Consider the following 25112-nt stretch of genomic DNA (forward strand, 5'->3'; position numbering starts at 1 on the left):
TTCCATGCATTATTAAAATTTCTGTTATTTGTAATATTTTCCTGAGCCCTTGGCACGAAAATATATTTTGTTTCCGCTCTGTCTAGCTGGTTAAAATGTATTTTAATTAAGTCATAATGAAGGCATTTCATGTTACCACATTTTGCCCAGTCATCAGAATTGGGAGTGTAGTTGAATGATTAAATAACGGTTGAAACTGCAGAAGGAGCTCTACATTTCGGATCTGCGACACAGCAGTTTTTATGATGCACTTGAAAATAAAACCCGGGAAGATACATCTCTCGCTTGCTAATTGCAACTTTAAATTTCTGACTTTTGTCAGTTGTAATTGCATTGTTCAATAAGCTCAATTTAGTTCAATACTCTTTTGCAATACTACCTTTTAACGTTCACCTTAACATTACAATATTGTAGTTATACAGGAAACCGCATTTTATATGTATATCTTTACGAAAGTAATATTTGGGTGATGTGAGCCTTTGGGCCCCTCAGTACAAGAAGGACATCGAGGTGCTGGAGCATGTCCAGAGAAGGGCAACGAAACTGGTGAAGGGTCTAGAGAGCAAGTCTTATGAGGAGCGGCTGAGGGAGCTGGGGTTGTTTAGCCTGGAGAAGAGGAGGCTGAGGGGAGACCTTATCGCTCTCTACAGCTACCTGAAAGGAGGTTGTAGCGAGGCGGGGGTCAGTCTCTTCTCCCTAATAACAAGCGATAGGACGAGAGGAAATGGCCTCAAGCTGCACCAGGGGAAGTTTAGGTTGGACATTAGAAAAAACTTCTTCACCGAAAGGGTTGTCAAATATCGGAACAGGCTGCCCAGGGAGGTGGTTGAGTCTCCATCCCTGGAGGTATTTAAAAGAAGGGTAGATGTGGTGCTTGAGGATATGGTTTAGTGGTGGACTCGGCAGTGATAGCTTAGTGGTTGAACTCGAGCTTAAGGGTCTTTTCCAACCTTAACGATTCTATGATTCTATGGTTCTATTGTAGCTTTTAAAGAAATGTTGGATAGCTCATTTTGTTGAAAGTTAGTATTTCATATATTTTCAGTAGGTGGCAGCATATTGCTGTACAGTCTGTTCATTCTGTTTTGTTCACATCAGAAGTGGTTTTGTCACTAACTGAAAATACTCACCTATTTTCTGAATTTGATATTCAGGGCAGTAAGGAATTAAAAAGTGGGCATAGTGGAGGAATTGTTTTATTTAAACCTATTCACAGATGTTTACCAGTGTACCTATGTGGTGACCTGTACAAACTATTCCATTTCTAATCTTTGCAGTTTTGAGTAAAACAGTCTAAATGTCACACTGTTTTGCTATTATTGAAACAAAAATGTCATAAACTAGAATGAGATCATCATCAAACATTTCCAGCTGGGGATTAACATAAGGTGATTATAGGTATGCCCGCCTAGCGCAAAGTCGGACAAGCTGATGTTAAATTTTGTTTGAACTAGTTCTGTAGAGTGAAAATCTGTGGTGGATGTCAGTGAGTCTTAAACTTATGTACGGTTGTTACAGTAAAAGATTCATGACTCTCTTTTCCTTGCCACTTTTAGTTTCCTCTAGCACCTTATAGGTGGATATAGGCATAATGTGGGGGATTACCACATTTGTATTTTATTGCCATGTGATCCTTTATGTTGAGAACTTTATGTGTAACTTTATGTTAACTTCAGAGGAACTTAGTGCAGCCAGAGAGGCTCTGCTTAGAATTGATTCACTAGTTAATACTTAGTGTTCACTGATTTAAAGCGCTGTTAGTTATGCTGGGACTGAGTTGTTTTTTTTTTAAAAAACAATTATCTGTGCATTATTAAGAAGTAGTTTATATCTTCTGTCTCAACTTTTTAAGATGGGATGCCTCAGAGACTGATGATGTTATTTCACCATATTAGCAATACCAAATCAAACAAAATACAGTGATTTTAAAGAAGGATGTAGCAGTTCCTCATTAAGGGTCCAGTCGTGCAAAGACTTTGCATAGATCAGACTTGTTGATTTCATTGAAATTATTGCATCCATGAAATTGTTCTCATTACATTTGCTAAATTATTGATTTTTAGAGGCCTATTTTTTCTTTTTATGTATTTAATATTAACAGTCAACAGCTCATAATAATAATGTTTTTTTATTTCAGCAGGTGTTCATGATTTTATACCTGATTACCAGCCCTCCCCAATGACAGACTCAGGGCTTAGTTCAAGTTCTACCTCTTCTAGCATCAGTTTAGGAAATACAAGTGCTGCCATTTCTCATCTGCACACCACAATCCTCAATGAGGTTGACATTTCAGTAGAGCAGGATGAAAAAGTGAAAACTCTCATAGAATTTATTACCTCAAGGTAAGATTTCAATTTTTGTCAAGATGTGTATTTTGTGGAAATATGGCAGAGACCTTACTATTTAGCATCCCGTTGTCTAATTATGTCTCTGTTTTATCCCCAGTAAGAGTTAGTTTAATCCTGAAGTCTTTTTTATGTGATACAGCCTATGAACAACTCTAACTTTCCAACAATTTCAGAGAATTTTGGCTCCTCTTTTGTGTCCTGAATGTTTAAAAGTCTTTTGCCATGTTCTGCACAGGTCTCTTATATTTGCTTGCTACACAGTTTATAGAGTTCCCTTTTCCAACTAGAGGATTACCATTCTGATGGATTAGGGGTGGAATACATGAAGATGATTAGGGAGCTGCAAGATTTGTATGGAGTTTACAGATTGCTAGTAAGAGAGATGGCTGTTCAGAAAACATGAATTAGTGGCAAAGATCTGTAAAACAAGCAACACTTGTGCAGTTAATATGATAGTTTATATAAAACTTTCAAGATTGGGTAAATCTGAAATCCCACTTGTTTCTCAAAGCGTTTGATTAATTATGCCAACAAAAAAACACCTTCACATCAGCCTAAATTTAGACTAGTGAGGTGTATTGACATGAAGAAGTGGGAAGAATGGAGGTTGGTTGAAGAATTGTATAAAGGTGTTACTGTACTGCTTCTTTGTTAGATAACTAAATATTATCTAACAGAGAACATCTCTTCCGAACTTACGCTGTTATTTCAGTTGGATTTGATATATTGCTTTTCACCTTGTTTAACTTCTTGTATGTTGTTGTACAATATTGGACAGTTGTCAAACATCCTTCCAATTTGTGCCTGCCATTCTAAATGTGGTAGGTAGTAGATTCTTTTGCAGTTAACCTTAAGTTTAAAGAAAATTTTAAATAATATTAATGACAAAGGCTATGTTTTATATTCTGTTTGCCCTATTCTTATATTTTTAGGAAAAGAGGGCCACTTTGGAATCATGAAGATGTTTCAGCCAAGAACCCTAATATAAAGAGTGCTGAACAGTTAACTGTGTTTTTAAAGCATGTGGTATCCATATTTAAACAGTCTAGCTCAGGTATGTTAGAAAACAGTCGATGTGTGATAGAATGTTCAAGTTTGCAAACTAAATGAATTTTTTTGAATGCCTGTAAGTTTACAGAGGATCTATAAAATCACTCTAGGTGATCACTTACTGCTTCTAAGTAATAAATTTTTCTTAAATCTTACTAAAAAATATATTTTTCTTGTGCATTGCACACTTTCTATTCTAATGTTTCTATTACAATAGATTTAAACATAAACTTTCAGGAATGAGGCAAAATACCATACTAATTTACACTTACTATTCAAATCATAAATGTTTTATTCTCTACAAGTCTCTCCAGTTTAAGTATTATGGAATACAAGTTCATATGCCTGGAATGATTTTTGACAGAAATACTCCTTGAGAAAAATGTAGAAGATTATAGTATTTTAAAGTTAGGAATTACTTTGGTAACTTACTCTTTATTAAATTCAATTGGTTTTATGTTTTGTAAAGCATTGTGATGCTTGAGCATTTATTTGCTTTTATAGGAGGATTTCAATTGGAACACCGTCTCAGTGAAGTTGCTTTGCAAACTGCGCTTTCGTGCTCCTCTCGACATTATGCTGGGAGGTCCTTCCAGATTTTCAGGGCTCTGAAGCAGCCTCTTACTGCATCTACACTTTCTGATGTTCTCTCCAGACTAGTAGAAACTGTCGGAGATGCAGGAGAAGAAGCTCAGGTATTTGAAATTCCCTCCCACCCCCGCAAAGAAAAAGCTAAATTTGCCTAGATTACATACTTATATTATTGCTTTAATGGCAGTAAAATTTAAAAGTGTTTTTGATACAGTTGCTTTTTATTTTTAAATATATTTCAAATATCAAAACAGTTTTAATCATGACTCTTCCTGAATTTTCACCTAATGAAATGATGAAAAGATGAGCTGTGCACGCTCTCTTCTACAGCAATAGGAACTTTGAGAGTGTGTGATACATATGTTTCCTGAAAACACCTTTGCTTTCACAGAGAATCCTGAGATCAGCCATATAAAAAACAATTCAGGTTTTCTTTTATTAAGAACTTAACCTGATAAAGTGTTAAGCATCCAACTTAGCGTCATTGTACATCTAAAGAAATGGATGTAAACTTTTAAATTGCAAAATGAGAGTCTAAGTGACTCCATCCTTAAATCCATCCTTAAAAATAATGCAAACCACAAGGAATTTTGTGAATATTTAGAAAAAAAATTAGTTTTTTCCTGTCTTCAATCTATACTGCTAATTTGAGCTGTCTCATCAGGGTTGTGTTCTAACTGAAGCATGAAATAATCATTTAGTTACTGATTCTGGGTTTATATTTTTATCACTACTCAGTAGTGATCTCTGATCTTCCTTGTGCATGTTGCATAATTTATAATGACCTGTGGCTTTCCCCAGGGTTTCGTCATAGAACTTCTTCTGACCTTAGAGTCTGCTATTGATACGTTGGCTGAAACCATGAAGCATTATGATCTGCTTTCTGCCCTTTCTCAGTAAGTTCTTCTGTTGTTCAAGCTACATTACACATTTTTATACATTTGAATTATTAGAGATGTGTATTACAAACGTAATGAAATAGTTTCTTGTAGTCTTTGCAGAATGGTTGTAACCTAATAGAAAAATTGCTTGCTCTTTTCTTTTTATATCATTCTGCCTCAAGCAAAACTCTTAAGAATCTAGATTATCTGAAAAGAAATCTCTGCTACCTTTCCAACTTACCCTTTTGGGTAAAAAAAAGGTGTTCAAGGTGTTTCTTGTGGCTTAATTCTGAAATGTTGTCAGTTTTCTGAAACTTCTCAAAAATAAAGGCACTGAATACGTTCATAACTTTTTTTTTTAAAAGTCAAGCTCTACTGACCTTGATTAATGGTGTAATTTGGGGGGAGGTGTCTTATTTTTTCCCCATATATGTAATGAAGGTAATGGCACTGACCTTTAAGAGATAATTTAAGATAATTTAAGGTTCACAGATAAAAACTGTACTGCAATAAATACTTTAATCCCAATGTTAATACAGAAGAAATGTCTTCAGTTACAACAAATGCTAGTCTATCTATATATGAGAGAATATATGTCCATATGTGAGAGAAATGTAATTGAACAGTCAGTGTCATTTGTGTGTCACATTACAGTCTGGTTAACTCAATGACTTATCAGACTAAAAAAAAAAAAAAAATCCCGAAATGTGCAGGTGTCTTTATTTGACTTCATGGCAAAAATTTTGAAAATGTTGAGATTTGTAGGAATATCTTCAATTTAACAGTATCAGAACTGGAAGGTGTTGGTTTTTCTAGGTCAGATACTTCAGACAAATATAAAGTAATAACTAAATAATTTAATTTCTCCACCTTTGTCACACCTATAAGTAAGATGGAATGCCAGATCTTTATTTATAGATAGCCTTTTACATGCTATAGGCCAATTTTCCTGATTTTGCTGAATTGTTATGTAATTATTTTGCTATTCTGGGATTGTAACAGAGATAACAGGATGCTATAGTCTCTTCTTATGCTGTAAGGATATTGTAGTAATACATATAGAAATTCTGTATTTTCATATATTATAATACTCTTCTGATAATGGAGTATTCACTGTTTGTGTATATATATGTGATTAGTGTCAAATGTTTTTTCTTTCTTCCCTTTTTCTAAACTATACGTCCTTGCATGGAATAATATATAACACTGATTTTTATTTTAGAACCTCATACCATGATTCTGTAATGGGAAACAAGTATGCAGCTAATAGGAAAAGCACTGGACAGCTAAATCTAAGCACAAGTCCCATTAATAGTGGCAGTTGTTTGGGATACTACAGCAATACAAGGAGTAATTCTTTGAGACTGAATTTAATCAGTGAGCGGAGAGGTGACCGTCGACGGAGCAACACACTGGATATAATGGATGGAAGGATAAACCATGGTGGAAGTTTGGCAAGGACTAGAAGCCTTTCCTCCCTGAGAGAGGGAGGGATGTATGATGTGCAGCCCACTACTGACCCTGTCAACTTGATGGCCACCATATTTTGGATTGCAGCTTCATTGCTAGAGTCAGATTATGAGTATGAATACCTTTTGGCTCTCAAGCTACTCAACAAGCTTCTCATTCACTTGCCTCTGGATAAATCAGAGAGTCGGGAAAAGATAGAAAAGGTGCAGAATAAACTGAAATGGAATAACTTTCCAGGCCTTCAGCAGCTTTTCCTAAAAGGCTTTACTTCAGCATCTACACAAGAAATGACAGTTCATCTCCTCAGTAAACTCATCACAATTTCCAGGCATGCTTTGGTGGATCCTTCTCAGTTAGCAGGTATCTTTACTAACTGTATACATAACGAAAATGTATTTTTTCTTCAAGTTAAGGGTAATCAAGATCAGTAGCGATTATGCGTTTGCCTTCAAAAAACACCCTTTGGTTAAATGCTTTTTGCAGTTCTCAATACTACAGTACTAGATAGTGGGAATACATTACAGGCTATGATTATCTGCTGAGATAATACTGCATGAAAACCTTACATATTGACTATTAATTTACTTTAAACTTGCTTGCAAGTTTTAAAAGCACCTGTACTATTTTTCATGATCTTGTGCTAAATAGCTCAGTACTATTTCAAACACTTGCACCTTCTTGAAACAATGTGACTGTACTGCCTAAAGCTATCCAATTTCATAATAGTTTTGCTTAATTGGTCCGGTGATGATTTTATTATCTTATGCATAGTTTTACATATACACAGACACATTTATGTACCTTCTACATACATACACACTTAGGTAAGTGTGTGTATATATAATTTATATATCTGTATGAATGTATGTGTGTCATGCTCTAAAGGTTCTTAAATACTAGAAAGCTGTTACAAACTCGCATAACTCCACATTAAATTAAGTCATATTAAAATAATTAGGACTTGTGTAACTGTGTTTGTGTATGTGTTTAGGATTTCCCCTAAACATCTTGTGCCTGCTTCCTCACCTGATCCAACATTTTGATAACCCAACTCAGTTCTGTAAAGAAACAGCTGACAGGATAGCAAAGGTATGTAAAATGATGCTTGGGGAGTATCCAGGAGTTTATTACCTGCATTGCTGTATTTTTCTGCTCCTTTATGCAGTACTTTCACGTGATTCTAATAGTCTCATAGAAATAACTGTAAAAAGTTGTATTTTAAAGATGTCATCCAGTCCTGATTTATATAGTTGGTCCTCATATCAACCCCTGAGTTGCCCTTTGTCAATGAAAAAAAAATATTTTGCTTATTCTATAAACACTAGATATAAAGAACAAATTTACTGATTAATGTTATCAGTTACTTTTTCTTACTTGTCTGATTTTGCAGCTTGTAATTTTAAATATAAATTTAATCAGTTTTTAAGCACACTTCCTAATTTGCTTATGATAAGGAAGTGGTCCTAACCTTTTGGACTGGTAGGTAGAGAAGAAAAGGTACTATGTTCTTTCTATTATTTGTTTACAGTGATCAACCTTGGAATATTTCTGAACTGCAGTGTCTGTTAAAGCAGTGCATGGTATATACCAACAGTCTCCAGCCAGGCTGGTGGTACACTGCCCTGACAGCCTGCCTTTTAAGGAAGAATGTGGAAAGGGGAATACAAAAGCGCTGTCTGTCAGAAGAGATGCAGTCATAGCTCCCTGGCTTCCCAAGATGTGATATATAAATCACTTAACTCTGTGCAGGCCACCTGAAAGGAGTACGTGCCTGATGCAAATACAGAAACTACTGTTCTCCCTTAAATACATGCACTACTAGCTAGGGGCACTAGTTAAAATAAGTTTGGTATCAGTAGTAGATCACAGAATCACGGAATGGTAGGGGTTGGAAGGCACCTCTGGAGATCATCTTGTCCAATTCCCCTGCTTGAGCAGGCACACCTAGAGCAGGGGGCACAGGAACGCGTCCAGGCGGGTTTTGAATGTCTCCAGGGAAGGAGAGTCCACACCCTCCCTGGGCAGCCTGTGCCACTGCTCTGGCACCCTCACAGGGAAGAAGTTTTTCCTCATATTGAGGTGGAACTTCCTGTGTTCCAACTTGAGCCCATTGCCCCTTGGCCTGTTGTTGGGCACCACTGAAAAGAGTCTAGTCCCATCGTCCTGACACCCGCCATTTAGATATTTATAGGTATTTATGAAATCCCCCCTCAGTCTTCTCTCTCCAGGCTAAACAAACCCAGGTCTTTCAGCCTTTCCTCATAAGGGAGATGTTCAAGTCCTGATCATCTTTGTAGCTCTCTGATGGACTTGCTTGAGCAGTTCCCTGTCCTTCTTAAACTAAGGGGCCCAAAACTGGACACAGTACTCCAGATGTGGTCCCACTTGGGCAGAGTAGAGGGGGAGGATAACCTCCCTTGACCTGCTGGCCACACTCCTTTTAATGCACCCCAGGACACCGTTGACCTTCTTGGCCACAAGGGCACATTGCTGGCTCAGGGTCAGCTTGTTGTCCACCAGCACTCCCAGGTCCTTCTCAACAGAGCTGCTTTCCAGCAGTTCAGCCCCCAGCCTGTACAGGTGCATGGGGTTGTTCCTCCCCAGGTGCAGGACCTTGCCCTTGCTCTTGTTGAATTTCATGAGGTTCCCCTTGGCCCAGCTCTCCAGCCTGTCCAGGTCTTGCTGGGTGGCAGCACAGCCTTCTGGTGTGTCAGCCACTCCTCGCAGCCTGGTATCATGATAATATACCAAGATAAACTTGGGGCATGGATGTGACAGTACCCCTATTGTAGGTACTACTGCCTTCCCAAATACAAGCCCTTGTAGCTCTGATACATGCAAGGCTGGTAGACAAGGGCTGGTCTAGGTTCAAAAGAAAAAGGAGACACAGGTCAAGGCTTATGCATGGCTACTGAGTGCAGTTGCCCATTCAGGAGCATGGAGCTACATTTTTGTTATTTATACCTGATGCATCTATCTATCTATCTATCTATCTATCTAAAAAAGCAGTTTAAGCCTCTTAGCTCATTCTCTCTACTGGTTTTTTACTGAATTACCAGGCTCCAAAATTCAACAGAAATTGTAGATGTTGCTTGCATGATTAGTTTCTTTTCAGTTATTGGAAAATAGAGTGAAATGTGGGAACAGTGCATAATGACTTGCGAATGCTTAGGTTAAAAAATTGGCATTTCTGATATAATTACATAGGCTTTTTGCTTTTCAGGTTTGCGCAGAGGAGAAGTCACCAACTCTTGCCAATTTGGCTCACATGATGAGTTTATACAGTACACACAGTTATTCCAGAGACTGTTCTAACTGGATTAATGTAGTGTGTAGATATTTACATGACTCTTTCTCAGATGCTACATTTAACCTCGTAACTTATCTTGCAGAGGTAAATTTTTAATAAAAGCGTATCTCATGTTGACAGTCTGTGATCAACATTGCATTTACTCATTGCCAATTTTTGATGATTCTGAATACTTGGGGGGGGAAGGACATCTTCCGTAAAGGGAGAATAAGAATAAAATGTTGTAGGATATAGAAAAGGGAGTAGTTATCCCATTTTCAAGTGCAACAATTTAAATGTGCCTTAAAATAATAATCACGCTTAATAAAATATCCCTTTTAATGATAGTAGTGTTTCGTAATAGATGTTTATATTCCATTCTACATGAATAAAATGCACGCATTCTCATGGCATGAGCAAAATACGCTTAGTGCAAATTTTGAGACCTTTTTTAGCCAAATATGCATTTAAAGATGTCCTTATCACGAACTAAAAACTAATTTCAAAGTGCAATTTCTAAGTATTGCACAGTATATAATCAAAGATAATTTAAATGACAGAGTTCAGTATATGATTCTGCCAGCCATTTATACAGGGAAACTGTTATTACCTTTGAAGACGTACCTTGTATGAAAAGCTTGTAGAGCTCGTTCTTGAAGTATATAACTTCAAATTGATGAAGATATTTTTTAAACATTATTAAATTTTCATGAATAAATTTATGTGTACTTATTTTGTTTGTAAGCTTGTGTATACTAGCCTTCTCTAAGGCGTAGACGTAATTGTTTTTCATGCTGCTTTGAGATTTTGAATTTGTTTGAACGTTTTTATTTAGTGAGAAGTATTTTATTATTAGGTGATTTAGACCTAGGCTAACATCGAAATTCCGAGAAAAAACTGAATTAGGACAGAGAACATTGTTCTGTTGCATTACATGATTTTTTAATGCTAAAATAAAATTTTGAAAAACACAAAGTGGTACGCTTAAGTTTCTTGAAGGGAAAAATAAATATAGGTGGAAGTTAACTATATTTTAATGTTTGTTTTCACTTTTTGCTACAGTTAAAGACCCTAATTAATTCCTGTATTATTTTAAACTTTTTTTTAGCTGTTAGAGAAAGGTTTATCCAGTATGCAACAGTCCTTACTGCAGATCATTTACAGTCTCCTGAGTCATATTGACCTATCCACAGCACCAGTGAAGCAGTTTAATTTGGAAATAATAAAAGTTATTGGCAAATATGTTCAGGTAGGTACTCTAAAACACTATAAAAGCCTTTCTACTTACTATCAAAGTGAAATTACACTTGAATTTTTGTTGATAATTTATTTCAGATATAAAAAGAGTTGTTCAAAGTCATATTCCTCTGCAAATAAAAATAGTATTTTATTTTTTGTACTATGTACTTAATTCATTATTTTCTTACGTATTTGTCCAATTTCATTTACATATTGTGGGACAAGTTACCTGGATGAATATGCATCTATTTACAGATGTGGGCAACTCTGTGTATGTAGTTATAGCAGGTGATCCTTGAATGATTAAAATATAAGGAAATATTTACTGCTAAATACTGTGCAAATGTTTTATTTAAGTGTATATGTTTTCGAAAGGAAGTTTTACAGTCAAATGCATATTTAAATCACTTTCACTAATATATCTGTGAGGAACTTTAAGGTGTATCTTAATGAATTTGAGTGCATTTTTTACTAAAGAAAGTCCCTGAAAGATGAAGAATAGTGCTGTGCCCTAGGTAATTTGATCCTTTGTACTTAGAACGCAATCTACTGAAAATCTATTTTGCAAAAGAAGGTCTTGCATCTTGCTGAAAGATTTTATGGAAATGCCTGGAGCATAAAACCATTTCAGTGCACAACATTCTGTCATCTCGTGTGTCGTCCCCATGCCCGCCCCCCCCCCCCCCCTTTTCTTTTTTGCTGAATTCCATTATTGCCAAATGTATTTCAGTCAAATGGTTTAATCATAATTAACCAGGAAACGTAGTGTTCCTGGTTGTTTTGTTATTGATGGATATGTACTTCAGATTTTGTGTTCCTGTCAGAGTGCATTAGGCAAAATGGAATGATTGGCGTAACTATAGTTTTCATGGCCTGATGGCTGCCTGCTTTGCCTTTAACCTTTATCTGAGCTTTCTAGGCAAGCCCACGCTACCATGGAATGTAATCTTAAATAGAAGATGGTAGCTATCAAAATAATGGTCCTACTGAAAAAATACTCCAGGGAAGCCTATATATTTTTGATACAATAAAACATGTTACTACAGATGACAAAAGAAGAGATCATAAATGAATGTCTTGTTTAATTGTGGTGCTACTAAGCTGATTTTTTTAGTCCTCTGCAATCTCAATGCATCTTAGTAAATTTAAGTTGCTACAGGATGGTTCGAGACTACTCTTTATGTTTATGATGCACAGAAACTGAGGAGATTTTTGAAGACTGTCATTACCTACAAAGAAGCATATACTACTTAGAATCTTGAAAGTGGTGTGGGTTTTTTTTAATGCAATTAAAAAAAAAAACAAACCAAACATGGCATCCTAATTGAACACAAACAAACACAACTCCACCCAACCACCAAACCCAGACACTCTGCTAATTTCAAAAACTGGAAGATTTATGTTTCAGGTAGAATCTTAGTATTTCCACGAATGTAAATCTTAACCCTCCCAAGGTGCTGCTTTTGGTGTAAGTCGCTTCTGTGATCCACTTTACAATCTCTGTAGTTGAAACTGCTGATTTATTAACATTACCTTAATCATCTTTTTAAGGAGAGTGCACTTAACTCAGGCTCTGCCTATTATGTTCTCATACTTTTGCCCTGGCATTTTTAAGCACACCATTGGTTTGATACTGTATAAAAACTTTGTAAATGCTTCTGGTTTTTTAAAGATTTTTGAAATGCATGGGGAAATGTAAGGCGCAAAATACTTTTGTCTGTTTCAAATGCAGTTTACTCTGCCCATAAGTGTAAAATAATTAAAGATGCCAGGAGGTTAAAGGCCTTTAAATGCTATCAGTTTTTCTCTTCTGGGGCATGAAGGGCAGATACTTCAGACAATTATAAAAAACATAGTGTAAATACAGGGAGCGAGGGACATGGTACAGGATCTGGCGCAGCTGGCACTGTGACCTGGAGCTAGTGAGCCTGCCTAGTGAGACATGACCTGGTGCCTTCCCTTTGGACTTCAAGGTCCAAAGCTGCCCACCTGTGCTAGCACCTTGCAGCCGTGTGTAGAAGATTAAAGCTTTTGGTTTTGGGAATCTTGAAATGAATCAGTGCAAAATCCTACTGTACGTGAAAAATGGATGTCTTACTTGAAGGGATTGTTTTGTGATTTGTGCATGTTCTCTTTAGAGTCCATATTGGAAGGAAGCCCTTAATATTTTGAAACTGGTGGTGTCTCGATCAGCAAGCCTTGTTGTACCTAATGATATTCCAAAGTCTTATGGAGGTGACATAGGTTCTCCTGAAATATCTTTCACAAAAATTTTTAATAATGTCTCCAAGGAGCTACCTGGGAAGACCTTAGATTTTCATTTTGATATCTCAGAGGTAATTATTATATTTAAATTACAGTGCGATAATGACTTTCTGTTGCAAACTCACATTTGTTTTCTGTTAGCCTTCTGCATTGATATGTTTTAAAATAAATACAGTTTTTAAGAATGGCAGATGTTGAAGTTCTGCATGCATGTAATTAGAGTCATACTGAAAGATAGACTTTGACTTCTATGTTGTGCTTTGCTTTTTTTCTCCCTTTGAATGTCTGAAGAGTTAATTACTAAAAGTCAATAGGATTATTCTCAAGGATATTTCAGCTGTATCAGAGAGCAGGCTAATGCAGCTGGCTGCTGCTTGCAGCTGAATGTTCCAGGCTTTCACCAAATGAAGGGTTGTACATTCAAGGACTGAGAGATTAAAACCCTGTACTGCAATTTTGGCATGACTTTGGAAGGGGGAGAAAATTTAGAGGAGGGAGTAGGTATATAGGAACTTCAGTGTGAAGTGGGCATAACTGGAGAAAAACCTCCTGTAGATAAAAACAAAACCCCTACACCCTAATTAGGCTTCATTAGAACTGAAAATAATATATTAATACAGCTGATACTCATTCTATGTCTGAAAAGAGGAGCATAGCCATATGACTGCAGTGCAATACAGGGATGTGAAAATTCTAGAAACTTTAGAAGTAATCAAAAACAAGGGCTCCTGGTTGAAGCTGACCCTAGATAATGACTGGAGATATAGATGTCTTAATTCAAAAAAAACCACAAGTCAGCAGAATGGCAATCTACTGCATAGAGTAGAAGTATTCAGCTTTGTATTTGCCAGCGTACTGATGTTCAGTGGATTAGGCACGGCTTCATAGAATGCTTGAAAACAGACAAACCTTTCTACACTTTATATAGTGTATACACTATATACACTTTATACACTACACTTTATATAATACTAAATTCTGAAATCAAATGTGTAGTCTTGACTAATATGGATTTGAATTTTAAGAAAGTATTTGTCTTTGATAGACACCAATTATTGGGAATAAGTATGGTGATCAACACAGTGCAGCTGGTAGAAATGGGAAGCCGAAAGTCATTGCTGTCACCCGGAGCACTTCTTCAACTTCTTCAGGCTCCAATTCAAATGCATTAGTTCCTGTCAGCTGGAAGAGACCACAACTATCTCAGGTACATTGTCTCAAGCACATCATGCATATATTATGGACAGTATTTATGAATGTATAAAAAAAATCTTGAAATGTAATTTGAAGTCTATATTGTTTCTTAGCAAAACAATAAATGAATATAGCATAAACTAAAAGCTAAAACTGGTGAAAAGAACAAATGGTAAGATTCTTTTTAGAGGACGTTTTACATTTTTACCTGCACCTCTAGCAGATGCCTTGCTATGTGATTTTCTTTGGCATATTTTTCAGAGAAGAACTAGGGAGAAGCTAATGAACGTGCTTTCTCTGTGTGGTCCAGAATCTGGTCTTCCCAAGAATCCTTCAGTAAGTGGTGATGGTGGTTTGTTTTGGGTTTTCAATTACAGTAGTGAGAATGCTATTGTGTTTACAGGTTTGGTGGAGTTATGAAGAATGGTTTTTGACAAACTTGTTTTGGTTCAGTAATTCACAGTGTCAATCAAATAATTAAAGAGAGATGGAATCATAAGTAATGCATTACTATTATTCCTGAAGAAGTCCTGTGGACAATGTTCTTTACTAGACAGGTTTCAAAACAGTATTTAAATTCATCCAAAACTAATGTTGCTGTCTCAGTGAATGTAGGTCAGTCTTACAGAGGGAGGATATGTTTTAAATCTAGATAAATTACTAGGATTAATTATTAATTTTTATCTTATGTGGTTATCAAAACAAGTTTTTCTTTTAGTCTTTGGGTTGGAACTCAAATCTTTCCTATCTGAATTAAATTAGTTGACTGCTAAAGATCTCTGTTGATCAGACTAATCCTTAATACTTTTTCTTAGCAGTTTACATTCTTTACAGAAAAGCAGGACTACACTGCCCCTCCATAGTAGTGTGTTGTATGTTTGAGGCTGCACGTATGAATTTTAAATGTCTTGCCTAGAATAGGGGCTTGAACTAGGTCTCCCCTGTTCTAAGTAAATTTCTATCTAGTCCATTATAAATAATATACGCTTTAGAGAGAAGGGGCAGCAATGGCTGAAGACTGGAAGGGTTTGATGCTGTATTGAAAATACCATAGAATCCATTGAAAATGACCAGTGGATCACATGCCTTGAGACTAACACTGATACCAGTAGGAACAGTAGTCTCAACTATTGAGTAAAAATAGGCTGATGGTATTACTTCTGTGTACGGCACAGAAAAGACCCCCATTGGCATACTAAGCTTAATGAGGTGATGACATTAAGAGTTTTTAAAACAAAGTGAGAGGCCTACCTTGGTTATTGTCTAGAATATTGTTTTTTATTGCAACATAGCAGTTCTTAGCTGGGGAAGAATATTGATGGGAGGAGGTTAAAATAAATAAAATTAGAAGCCTGAAAGCTGAAACTGAAGAGATTTTTTTTAAATTCAAATGTAAATAAACAGCAAATTGTAATTTGTAAAGATTATAATTACTGGAAGCCAGTCCTGGATGCCTTTTTAAAGGTGTTCGGTCCTTCCACAGAAGTTGGTAGGCAAAAACAATATGGCCTGTGTCATGTGGATGATTATTATGATGGATTTTTTTTTTTTTAAGTTTTACTTGTATTGTGGTTATGAAAATGAAGGTTCAGGGGTATATTTTTCTCTTTATTTGTACCTTTACAGCTCCTAGTTACATTAAGGAGAGAATGATATCACTAGTTTAAAGATGTAGTTTAAAATCCAACTAGTCTTGAAACAAATTATAGCCTTCACTTGCCCTAGTATTACTGTTAAAGTGGTAAGCTAACTGCCACTAATGCCATCAAATTACAGGAAGCAAGATTTTTGACTTTTGGAGTTACAGAAGTTGGAAGGTTTTGCTTCTATTTTTATCCATATCTGCAGGTTGTGTTTTCTTCTAATGAAGACTTGGAAGTTGGAGATCAACAAACTAGTCTTATTTCAACAACAGAAGAAGTGATTCAAGAGGAGGAAGTAGCTGTAGAAGACAATACCAGTGAACAACAATTTGGAGTTTTTAAAGACTTTGACTTTTTAGATGTTGAATTGGAAGATGCAGAGGTGAGACCTTGGGATTTCTTCTGTGTATTTCCATTTGAGAACGTTTTAAAAATTAGGTTATGTTGGTGCAATTCTAAGGAATTGGCAGCTCTTCTAACTAATCCGATTGGGAAGAATTTATGACATGATTGAACTTAACTTACATGATAAAGAAACCTGTGTTACAAACGTTGCAGTGTTAAGTTGTTGCAAATTGTTGGGTGTTTTTTGTGGGAGAGTTGGAATTTTTAATCTGAAAGTGAAGTGGTATGACAGTATAAGCCAATGCAGGATGAACACCTGGGTATGATAAAGTAGAAAACTTAATTATGGAACAATATGTTAAGAAAATGGCTTAATCTTTGTTCCTGATATATTTCCACATTTTGAAAACATGAAGAATAGCTTTCAAAGTTACAAACTGTATGATGTACTATGGTCACCATAATCGCTTGCATTGACTTTTACATTTTATCTGGTTTGTTGCAGTTCTTATGTTTCCTCCACTTCTCCTGTCAAAAAAGAGGGAGAGGAGGTAAAACAAAATTAAATATTGAGAAACAGTAAAGATTCTGTCAATAATTGTTACTTCTTTGGGATAAATAAAAGGCTTCAGTCCAGAATTTGCTAAAGCTTAAAAGCAGGACTGTAAAAAGACTGGGGAGAAGAAATCAAATGCTTTATAGTTTCTTTCAGTGCTTTTGTTACAGTCCATACAAAATACTGAATTAGTAAGCGACCCTTGCAGGTCATGAATCAACAAGCTACTAAGAATGATATCTGCCTTTCTAAACCCTAAGTTTTCTTCTGCTGATCAATCTATTCCTTTTTGCAAAATCTTGCTCTTTTTTCCCATAATAGTTTTATCTCACTTCCTTCATGCTTCCTTTGTATTGCTTCACTTCAGCCAATATTTGCATCTTCTAGGAAAAGTACAGGCTTATTATGGTCTGTTGCATATATGTGACCACACACTATACAGATACAGTTTCTTACATTAAATGCAAATAGTCAAACACTTCGCAATCATCAAGGCTCAATCGCAGTAAAATATTAGCACTAGATGGGGCTTCACAGGTAGGAAAAGTTGAAAACTTTGCCCAACCACGTTAATCTTTAACTTCATTTTCTGTATTAATAGCAGATATAACGAAGAAAAGACAGTTTCTTGCTCATTACTTGCCTGTATGCAACATGTAATGCTATACTTGAGAAAAAAAGAAAGTACAGCTCTTTCACAAATTTAGGGTATTACATCTACATTGTGCACTTGATATAAAAGCTGCCTAGTTTTGCACCAAAAATATAGAATGTTCTTTCCTGCTAATAATTAAATGTCAGCAGTAAGAACTGGGGCTTTTACATTAAAATCTGAGTAATCAGATTAAATTTAAGTGCTTCAGCCCACGGAAGTAGTACTTTGTTGTTGCTGGGATTCTTTTGCTTTGCCATAACTTTTCACCTTTTTTGGAGCAAAACAAATCACTAAGAGAGAAAGAGACTACAAAATGTTTAGTTTGCTTTGCGTATTTAACACGACTTGATGATCACTTAAGTCACCACAAGAGAGACACTGTTAGAGCAGTTTTGGAACCCATACTTGCAGTTGAGGCTAGATGTGGGATTTTCAGAACTGTCTGTAGACTGGCAAAGTAAACTGATAAGGTTTTCCATCTTAGATGAATTGTTGAAGGTAGATGAAGTGCTTTGAAAAAATCCAAGCTCATAAATGTACTTGTGAATTAAAACACTAGTGTCTTTAAGATAAGGATTTCACTTAGTACATTGGATGTTTGAAACCCAGGTATCCCAGCTTTGAAATGTGCTATCAGAAAGGATCCAACTATTGGTGTTTAGGGTGCATTTCATAAAACTGACACAAAGTGGCTGGTAAAAACAGTTAATGAAGACATCAGTTTTTCTGCAATGTGTATATAATTAATGTTGATGGTGCTTTGTCGGTTGGATGTGGTCAGTTTAGATTCATGTGTGTTAGTTAAAGAATTTCATCTAATGTTTGTTGAAACAGTTGCTTTACATGTTACACTAGAGAAAATGTATCATAAGCATGCTGGTTTTAGTGTTTTGTCATCAGTTCGTTTATTTTTTTAATCAATCTCCCATTAGAAAGAGAAATTATTTTAAATACTAGCTTTTTGATTAAAGCTTTTTTTCAGAGCTTGAATCAGTCTTTTACTGTTGGCAAATCTTATGTAATAAAACATTTTTCCCTGGTTCTAGAGTATCTATAAGTGTTTGTCCTCGTTCTTTCTAATTATATGTGTTTTCCTTTTTGCTAACCAGGAGCTGCAGGTAAGTTGCAGCCTGGTGCCCTGGCTTGTTCATCTGTTGTTGTCTGTGGTGTGTTTGTACTGTCTAGTCAGATAAATAAAAATGATTCTGATATAGTTCTAGATTAAATATTGAGTTACTTTCCAAGAAGATATTAAAAATATTTCTACTTCATTTGCCATATATTTTAATTTATCTGCAAACATCATTTAACAAGGTATTTAAAATTTTAATAAAGGGCTGATTGAAACTCTGTTCATAATGCATTCAGTACTTGTGCTTTCTGTGTTGCATCTGTGTATTAATTTTATTATTTCAAAATTCGTACCTACATATGTGTGCAAACTTTTTTATTACAGGGTGAAAGCATGGACAACTTCAACTGGGGCGTTCGTAGACGCTCTCTTGACAGTATTGACAAAGGAGACACACCATCTCTTCAAGAATGTCAGTACTCTGGTAGCACACCCAGCTTGAACTTAACCAACCAGGAAGATACTGATGAATCATCTGAAGAAGAAGCAGCCCTGACTGCAAGTCAGATACTGTCTCGTTCACAGATGGTAAGTTACTTTTCTGTGAAAGGGATCTGAGAACTTAAGCTCTCACTTTTACTTTTAATGGGCAAGTATGGCTCAAACTTTCAGCCTAAGTGAACTAAAGAGGAACTAAATTAATGTGGCTAAGCTTCTTTTTCATAACATCAGTGAAGGGTAAGAGTTACTTCACCTATAGGTGGTACATAACAGGGTTATAATTCTAGTACAACACACTTTTTTTTTTTAGTGTCTTTATACTGACTATATTTGTTTAAATATAAGCACAAAATTGCATGTGTTTATATATAAAGTGTGTGTCTTTGTGGATTCCTAGCTTCAAAAAAAACCCATAAATACTAATTAAGAACAAGAGCAGTAAATGATCCCGTGGGAGCCTCGGTTGTGTTTAACCTTTGAAATCGCTAATTTAATTGTGGGGTTTGAAGCATGTGTACATAAAACTGAGGAGAATCAAGAATGCTGGCCACTCAGATGTGTCTTTGCATTATATAAATGAAATTAGGAAAAAATTGACTGGATGGGGAGCAGCAGGGATAGTATGCCACTTTCCAGACTTTAGGCAAAGTTTGTATTAATATTGCCCATAACAAAGAGCTCTGCTCTTCAGTGTTTTCAGTCTAGCATTTCACCCGTGCCAAAGACCTTTGAGAACAAGACAGGAAATAATTTTCTGGATCCCAAGGGATAACTTCAAACTTCTCTTCAAAGTTAAATATTACAGAAATGCATGTGATGCTTGTAATGGTTTTGGTGTAAAGCTATTAAACTCATAACATGTAAATAAATTCAAATAGCTAACCATACTGCAACAGCCTATCTCAAAACTAATGTATTTTTTCCCTGTAATCTATGTGTTTAATAAACTATGAAGAATTTCACGGGGTTTTTTTTTCTGTCTTAGTTAAACAGTGACTCTGCCATAGATGAAACAATATCAGATCATGCTGGTTTATCACTTCAGTCCCAAGATTCCACTAGCAGTGTGGGAACAGAAGAGGTGCTTCAAATCAGAACTGAGACCCCAAGTCTGGAGGCTTCTCCTCTAGATAACTGTAGCAACCAGCTGCCTGAGGTGGGGAGAAATGTGGGCTGGTGCATGGCTGATTTGGGCTCCTTCTAGTGTTTAGTAGCAACTTTGGCTTTCTTTTCAACTGAATTTTCATCTGTTACACTGATTATTTGATTTGCTTTTAATATTTCTAACCTGTTGGAATGTTCTTACAAAATGTTCCCTCAGCATAGAAACCACATGGGATGGTCTGAAGGAACTTACCACAGGTTAAAAATATTCTTGAAGGGCTGAAAATGATCATCTCGTGGTACAGAATGAAAATAGGCTAATATTCATGATGCTTTTACTTGATATGGTTGAAATCCTTCCTGAGCAACATTTTCTTTCAAATACTCCCCCCCCCCCCTTTTTTTTTTTTGCTTTCTTTGGGTTAATGTGATTGGTGCTATATGGGAATAAAACCTCAGGCCAGCTGTGTTAGCAGTTGGTTCCATTAAATAATCCTTTAAAAAGGACCACAGATGCTAGTGGTATACTTTTTGGAAAGGCCTGTGTGGACTGAGACAAATTTCAAGCTAATGGCTGCCTGCAAATCTGTGAGTACTTCAGTTTCTTGATTTTTAAAATCTTCTGAGTAATTTAAAAATTAAAAAACTCATTTAAAACAAAACTCTCATCTGGTACAATTCCTACAATATTTAGCAGTTGTAGTTAAAATTTCAGTATGTTGGGTTTTTTCTTGAATTTGAAGTGGCTTAGTTTAGGTAGACTTTTTATCTCTTCAGTTAAAATTATTGATGCTACTGGCAATCTTATTTTTTATTTGGACAAGCTAATCCCATCTTTAATAGAACATATAGTTTTATTGAGTCTTCCAGAAAGTTAAACTATTCCTATGTGTATTTGAATAACCAGTGTACAGTTTACACTTAAGAATGAGTCTTCAGTCAACTTGGTTTAAGCAGTCGACTGAATGGTTCAAGTGACTGGGGCTTCTGAACAAAGGCAAGGCTCTAGTCTACCTGTTTGCTACCTAGAAAATCACTCTTATTAACAGGCAGACCACGCACCTAGCTAACATTTAACAAAGATAACTGTAAGAACAAAAGACGTACTTAAGAGTACAACAAAGGGAAAGTGTGGGTGTCTGGTTTCCTGTGATAAAATCCTCATTTTCTAAAAGTGGAATATTGTGACTTTTATAAAGCAGCTTTTTCCAACATTTTTCATATTTTTCCATTAGGATTATATATATGCTATTTTTTTTAAGTGTTTTGTTACACTGCAGCTGATAAGTTGTCTCTACTGTTGTAGAGCTCCTGTGCTTAGATTGCCAAACAAATTGTTCTGTTAGCATTTCATCTGCTTGTCTACAACATGCATTTTTGTTCCAATAGAATTTTGGATGAGGAAGAACACTTAATCAGGATTCTTTTTTTTCCACATAGGATAGATGTTTTATGTTAAAATTTCAAAAGGGAAAAGTGATATATAAGCTGGGGTATTATAGAATGAAATTCACCACGATGGAACTTTTGTCTTCTGTGTTGTTCACTTGTGGTACATTCTCAGCTGTAACTCGTTTTCACATTTTCGTAGTTCTTTCTGAGACTGCCTTTATGCTTGGATTCATTACTCTTCTGCAACTCCCTTTATAAAATCACTATACTTCTGATAATTGAGGTGAGAACATTCACACAAAAAAAGCACCAATGTCACTAAAAATATTGAAAACACGTAAACTGGCTGTAAAATAATTTCATGACTAAGCAGCATCCAGAAAGAATAGCTATATATAAAAAAAAAAAAAACAAACCTGTAAATGCATATAAATGCAGTCACTAAATGTGATGTGTTCCGGGTTTATTTTGTGCTTGTTAGAATATGGGATTCAAATACATGTTTTCTTCAAGCACAGTTCAAACATGTGAAGTTATCTCTCTACAAGAGTTACCTATCTGGTTGGATTTTGTTGCGAAAAGGGAGAGTTGGCTTTATGCCTCTTAACAGAATGAGCTTGAAGATATACACACTATCAACTCACCCTGAAAAATTTGTGAAGCCAGTAAAACTAATTTTGTTCTGAATTCTTATACTGCACAACTCAGAGCACAGTGCAGTTGTTTTTCCCTTTGCTCATATACTTCCTCTATAACTCTTTCAATACAGGCGTTTCGTTGCATGCCAAATGTCAGTTATCAAAATATTTTTAATCTAAATAAATATGTATCAAAATCGATCTAAAGTAAAATGAAGAAAATTGAAACTGTTGTTTAAAAATGTGTGTGAGCGCTGGTTAGATGCAGTTGAGGTCCTTGTTTCTCTTGTAGGGAATGCTGAAGGGTTAAGTAAATAGTTTACTTCAATGTGTGTGTCTGATTCCCAGTAATAGCTTGTATATTTGCAAAAAGGACATTTCACATTCTAGTTGGGAATCTACAATCTAGCTTACAAGAATATTTTCAATTTTGTACACTTAGTTTTACAGGCTTAAGTATATGAAAGTTTCTGACTAAAATGATTCTCTGTTTTACTCACTTGCACTGTGGATTTATGAGAGAACGGTTTACCAGAAGTAATTTTCCTTAGGTTTTGTAGAGTTGTCAACTATATGAATCACATTCTTAAGATACTTAAAGAGCATTCATGTTGGTAGTGAAGACATGTCCAATGAAACACAAAGCTTCAGAAATCAGGAGTCACAGCACTATGAAGACTAACTTAGCTGTAGATTTATTAACTAGTAATTAGCACTTAAATATTTTCTAGAAGTGTATCCCTCATATGTACATCTACCAGACATAATCAGTGCAGCTCTGTATCATGTTAACATCTGTAATAGAAATGGACCGCTGCTTCAATCCAAATTATTTTGTGGTGGTATTATGAAAGTGTCTTGTATTCCCATGTGCCGTAGCTGCTCAGTGTGACAAAATGCCTGTTCTGTGCAATAGAATTCCAGGTTTAACTTTTACAAAGGAGGTATTATTATTGAGGTCCCTAGCTGTGTCGAGTGACAGGAGCGTCACATTGAGGAGTACCATAGTCAAAGTGAGATAAGGTTAGGAACATTTTGGAAAAAAACTTACATAGTTCTGTTTAAAGCTTTAAAGCTGAATTGGTTTTTCTAATATGCATACAGTTATTTATCTGTCAGAGAATCTGCTTAGACTGATGAAAGCCACAGAGTGATGTGTATGCTTAGAGGCTGCCCAAAGGTTTGTTGCCCAGTCTTGGATATGCCAGTAGAGGAAGACCAGCAAACTAAGAATGAAAACGTGTGATAATTTGTGCCTTTAGGAAGTAGCAGGTATAAAAAAGTGTTATTTTTATTCCATAGAGAAATCCAGTAAAAAGTTTCAAATGGATTCATCATAAATTAACCAAATCTGAATTCCTCTGTTCAATATAGCAATGGTAATGAGTATAATAATGCTAATGGAGGAAGAGGGAAGGGAGAAAGGGTCATTCTAGTATTACCTACCGGAGTTTAATCATCATCTCTTTATAATTGCCAGTGATTGAAAACCTACATTTAGATATTCAGGGTTAAACCTTTTGAGCTCCCCATATTAACAGTAATGGCAAAATAATAAAAGTAGTAGAATGTCCCTTTTCCATTGTTCTTTTGTTACTCTGTTGCTCAGTTATGCTTTAGAAACTTGTTAAAATGGAGAGCTGAAAGGAGAAAAAAATGCTCTGTACTGGTTACAGACACCAAGGCAAGCAGGAGGCACTCGTTTTGGTCCTTACCTAGGAAAGTGAAATGTGAAAGTCTTGATTGTGTCTGTTGTGACCTAAGTTTGTTTGAGGCTATTTGCAGTTATTTTTTTGGGAGTGTTCTCTTAACAGATTTAATTGAGTGTATTTGAGAAATTGTATTTGCTATAAATAGTAAGTCATGGTTAACATTAATAGCCTAGAATATAAGTCATAAATATTACAAATAGACTGCCTGTCTTTGTTCAAGTAAAACGGTGTGAGTGATCCAAAGAGCTAAATGATTAAAGTATAAATGGATATTTGTAAACATTTTTTTTAAAACTCTGTTACTTTATGATAATAAAAACTGATAAGTATACATAAGCCCTGACAATAAAAGTAATAAAAGTATGTTTGATTCACAGGAAGGCAGTTCAGCAGTAAGGGATGAGCAGGTTAGCACTGCTAGTGAAGACACTGGGTCGTATCTACTACAAGAACAACAAGACTGTCTGGTCTGTCATGAATCTCTTGAGTTGGAAGAGACCCCAGAACTGGCAGAGGCAGCTCCTGAGAGCTATTCTGAATCTATCTGTGAAGAGGATGTCACTCTTGCTTTGAAAGAGCTAGATGAGAGATGCGAAGAAGAAGAAGCTGACTTCTCTGGTTTGTCAAGGTAAGATTAATATTGGTTCTAAGTAACAGAAATTACATGTTATCAAAGTAGGCTTTCGTATGGTTGGGGGTTTTCCATGACTCCCATAACACAAGTATCTAAAATGATGTTTTGCATATCTGAAATAATGGTTGCTTGATTTTTCCTCTTATAGCAAATAAACTCAGTACTTTGCTCAGCAGTTGTTTCTCGCACAGGGAAAACAACCGTGCCAGAAAAGATGAGAATTCTTGAATAAAAGAAACAGAGCCCATTTCATCACCATCAATAGGATAAAAATGTGAAAAAGAGGTCGGAGTGTGTTTTGGAGCATTTTCTCGGCAGCCATCAGCTGCAATCAGTATAACACAGGAAAGCCCTTGAACTGCTATGAATTATGGCAGAACCTATTTTCACACCCAAAGACAGGAAAAAAACAGGAAAAAATGTTTGGTTTGTTTTGGGGTTGTTTGTTCGTTTGTTTTTTAATCAAAGCTCCTGTAGTAGTCAGGCCAGTTTGTCTTTGAATTTGCCCAAGGTTTATTTTCAGTGTTACGGTT

At 35.8% G+C, this 25112-nt stretch overlaps 1 protein-coding gene across 13 annotated transcripts in view; it reads left to right on the forward strand.

Moving 5' to 3' along the window:
• The window catches only part of FRYL (FRY like transcription coactivator), a 172822-nt gene that overhangs the window by 128414 nt on the left and 19296 nt on the right, over positions 1-25112 (forward strand). For 10 of the 13 annotated variants that reach the window (XM_075091496.1, XM_075091497.1, XM_075091494.1 and 7 more), the window contains 15 exons: positions 2138-2342; positions 3281-3402; positions 3903-4093; positions 4791-4885; positions 6093-6700; positions 7332-7429; positions 9564-9734; positions 10738-10878; positions 13007-13204; positions 14179-14340; positions 14589-14663; positions 16176-16352; positions 18983-19186; positions 20085-20255; positions 24323-24573. In XM_075091496.1, the coding sequence (XP_074947597.1) occupies positions 2138-2342; positions 3281-3402; positions 3903-4093; positions 4791-4885; positions 6093-6700; positions 7332-7429; positions 9564-9734; positions 10738-10878; positions 13007-13204; positions 14179-14340; positions 14589-14663; positions 16176-16352; positions 18983-19186; positions 20085-20255; positions 24323-24573 (2869 nt within the window). The remainder of the gene's footprint in view (positions 1-2137; positions 2343-3280; positions 3403-3902; positions 4094-4790; positions 4886-6092; positions 6701-7331; positions 7430-9563; positions 9735-10737; positions 10879-13006; positions 13205-14178; positions 14341-14588; positions 14664-16175; positions 16353-18982; positions 19187-20084; positions 20256-24322; positions 24574-25112) is intronic. The other 3 variants (XM_075091489.1, XM_075091501.1, XM_075091491.1) reach the window with 1 other exon arrangement.

This window comes from Phalacrocorax aristotelis, chromosome 4 (assembly GCF_949628215.1).
Source record: "Phalacrocorax aristotelis chromosome 4, bGulAri2.1, whole genome shotgun sequence".
Taxonomy (NCBI): Eukaryota; Metazoa; Chordata; class Aves; order Suliformes; family Phalacrocoracidae; genus Phalacrocorax; species Phalacrocorax aristotelis.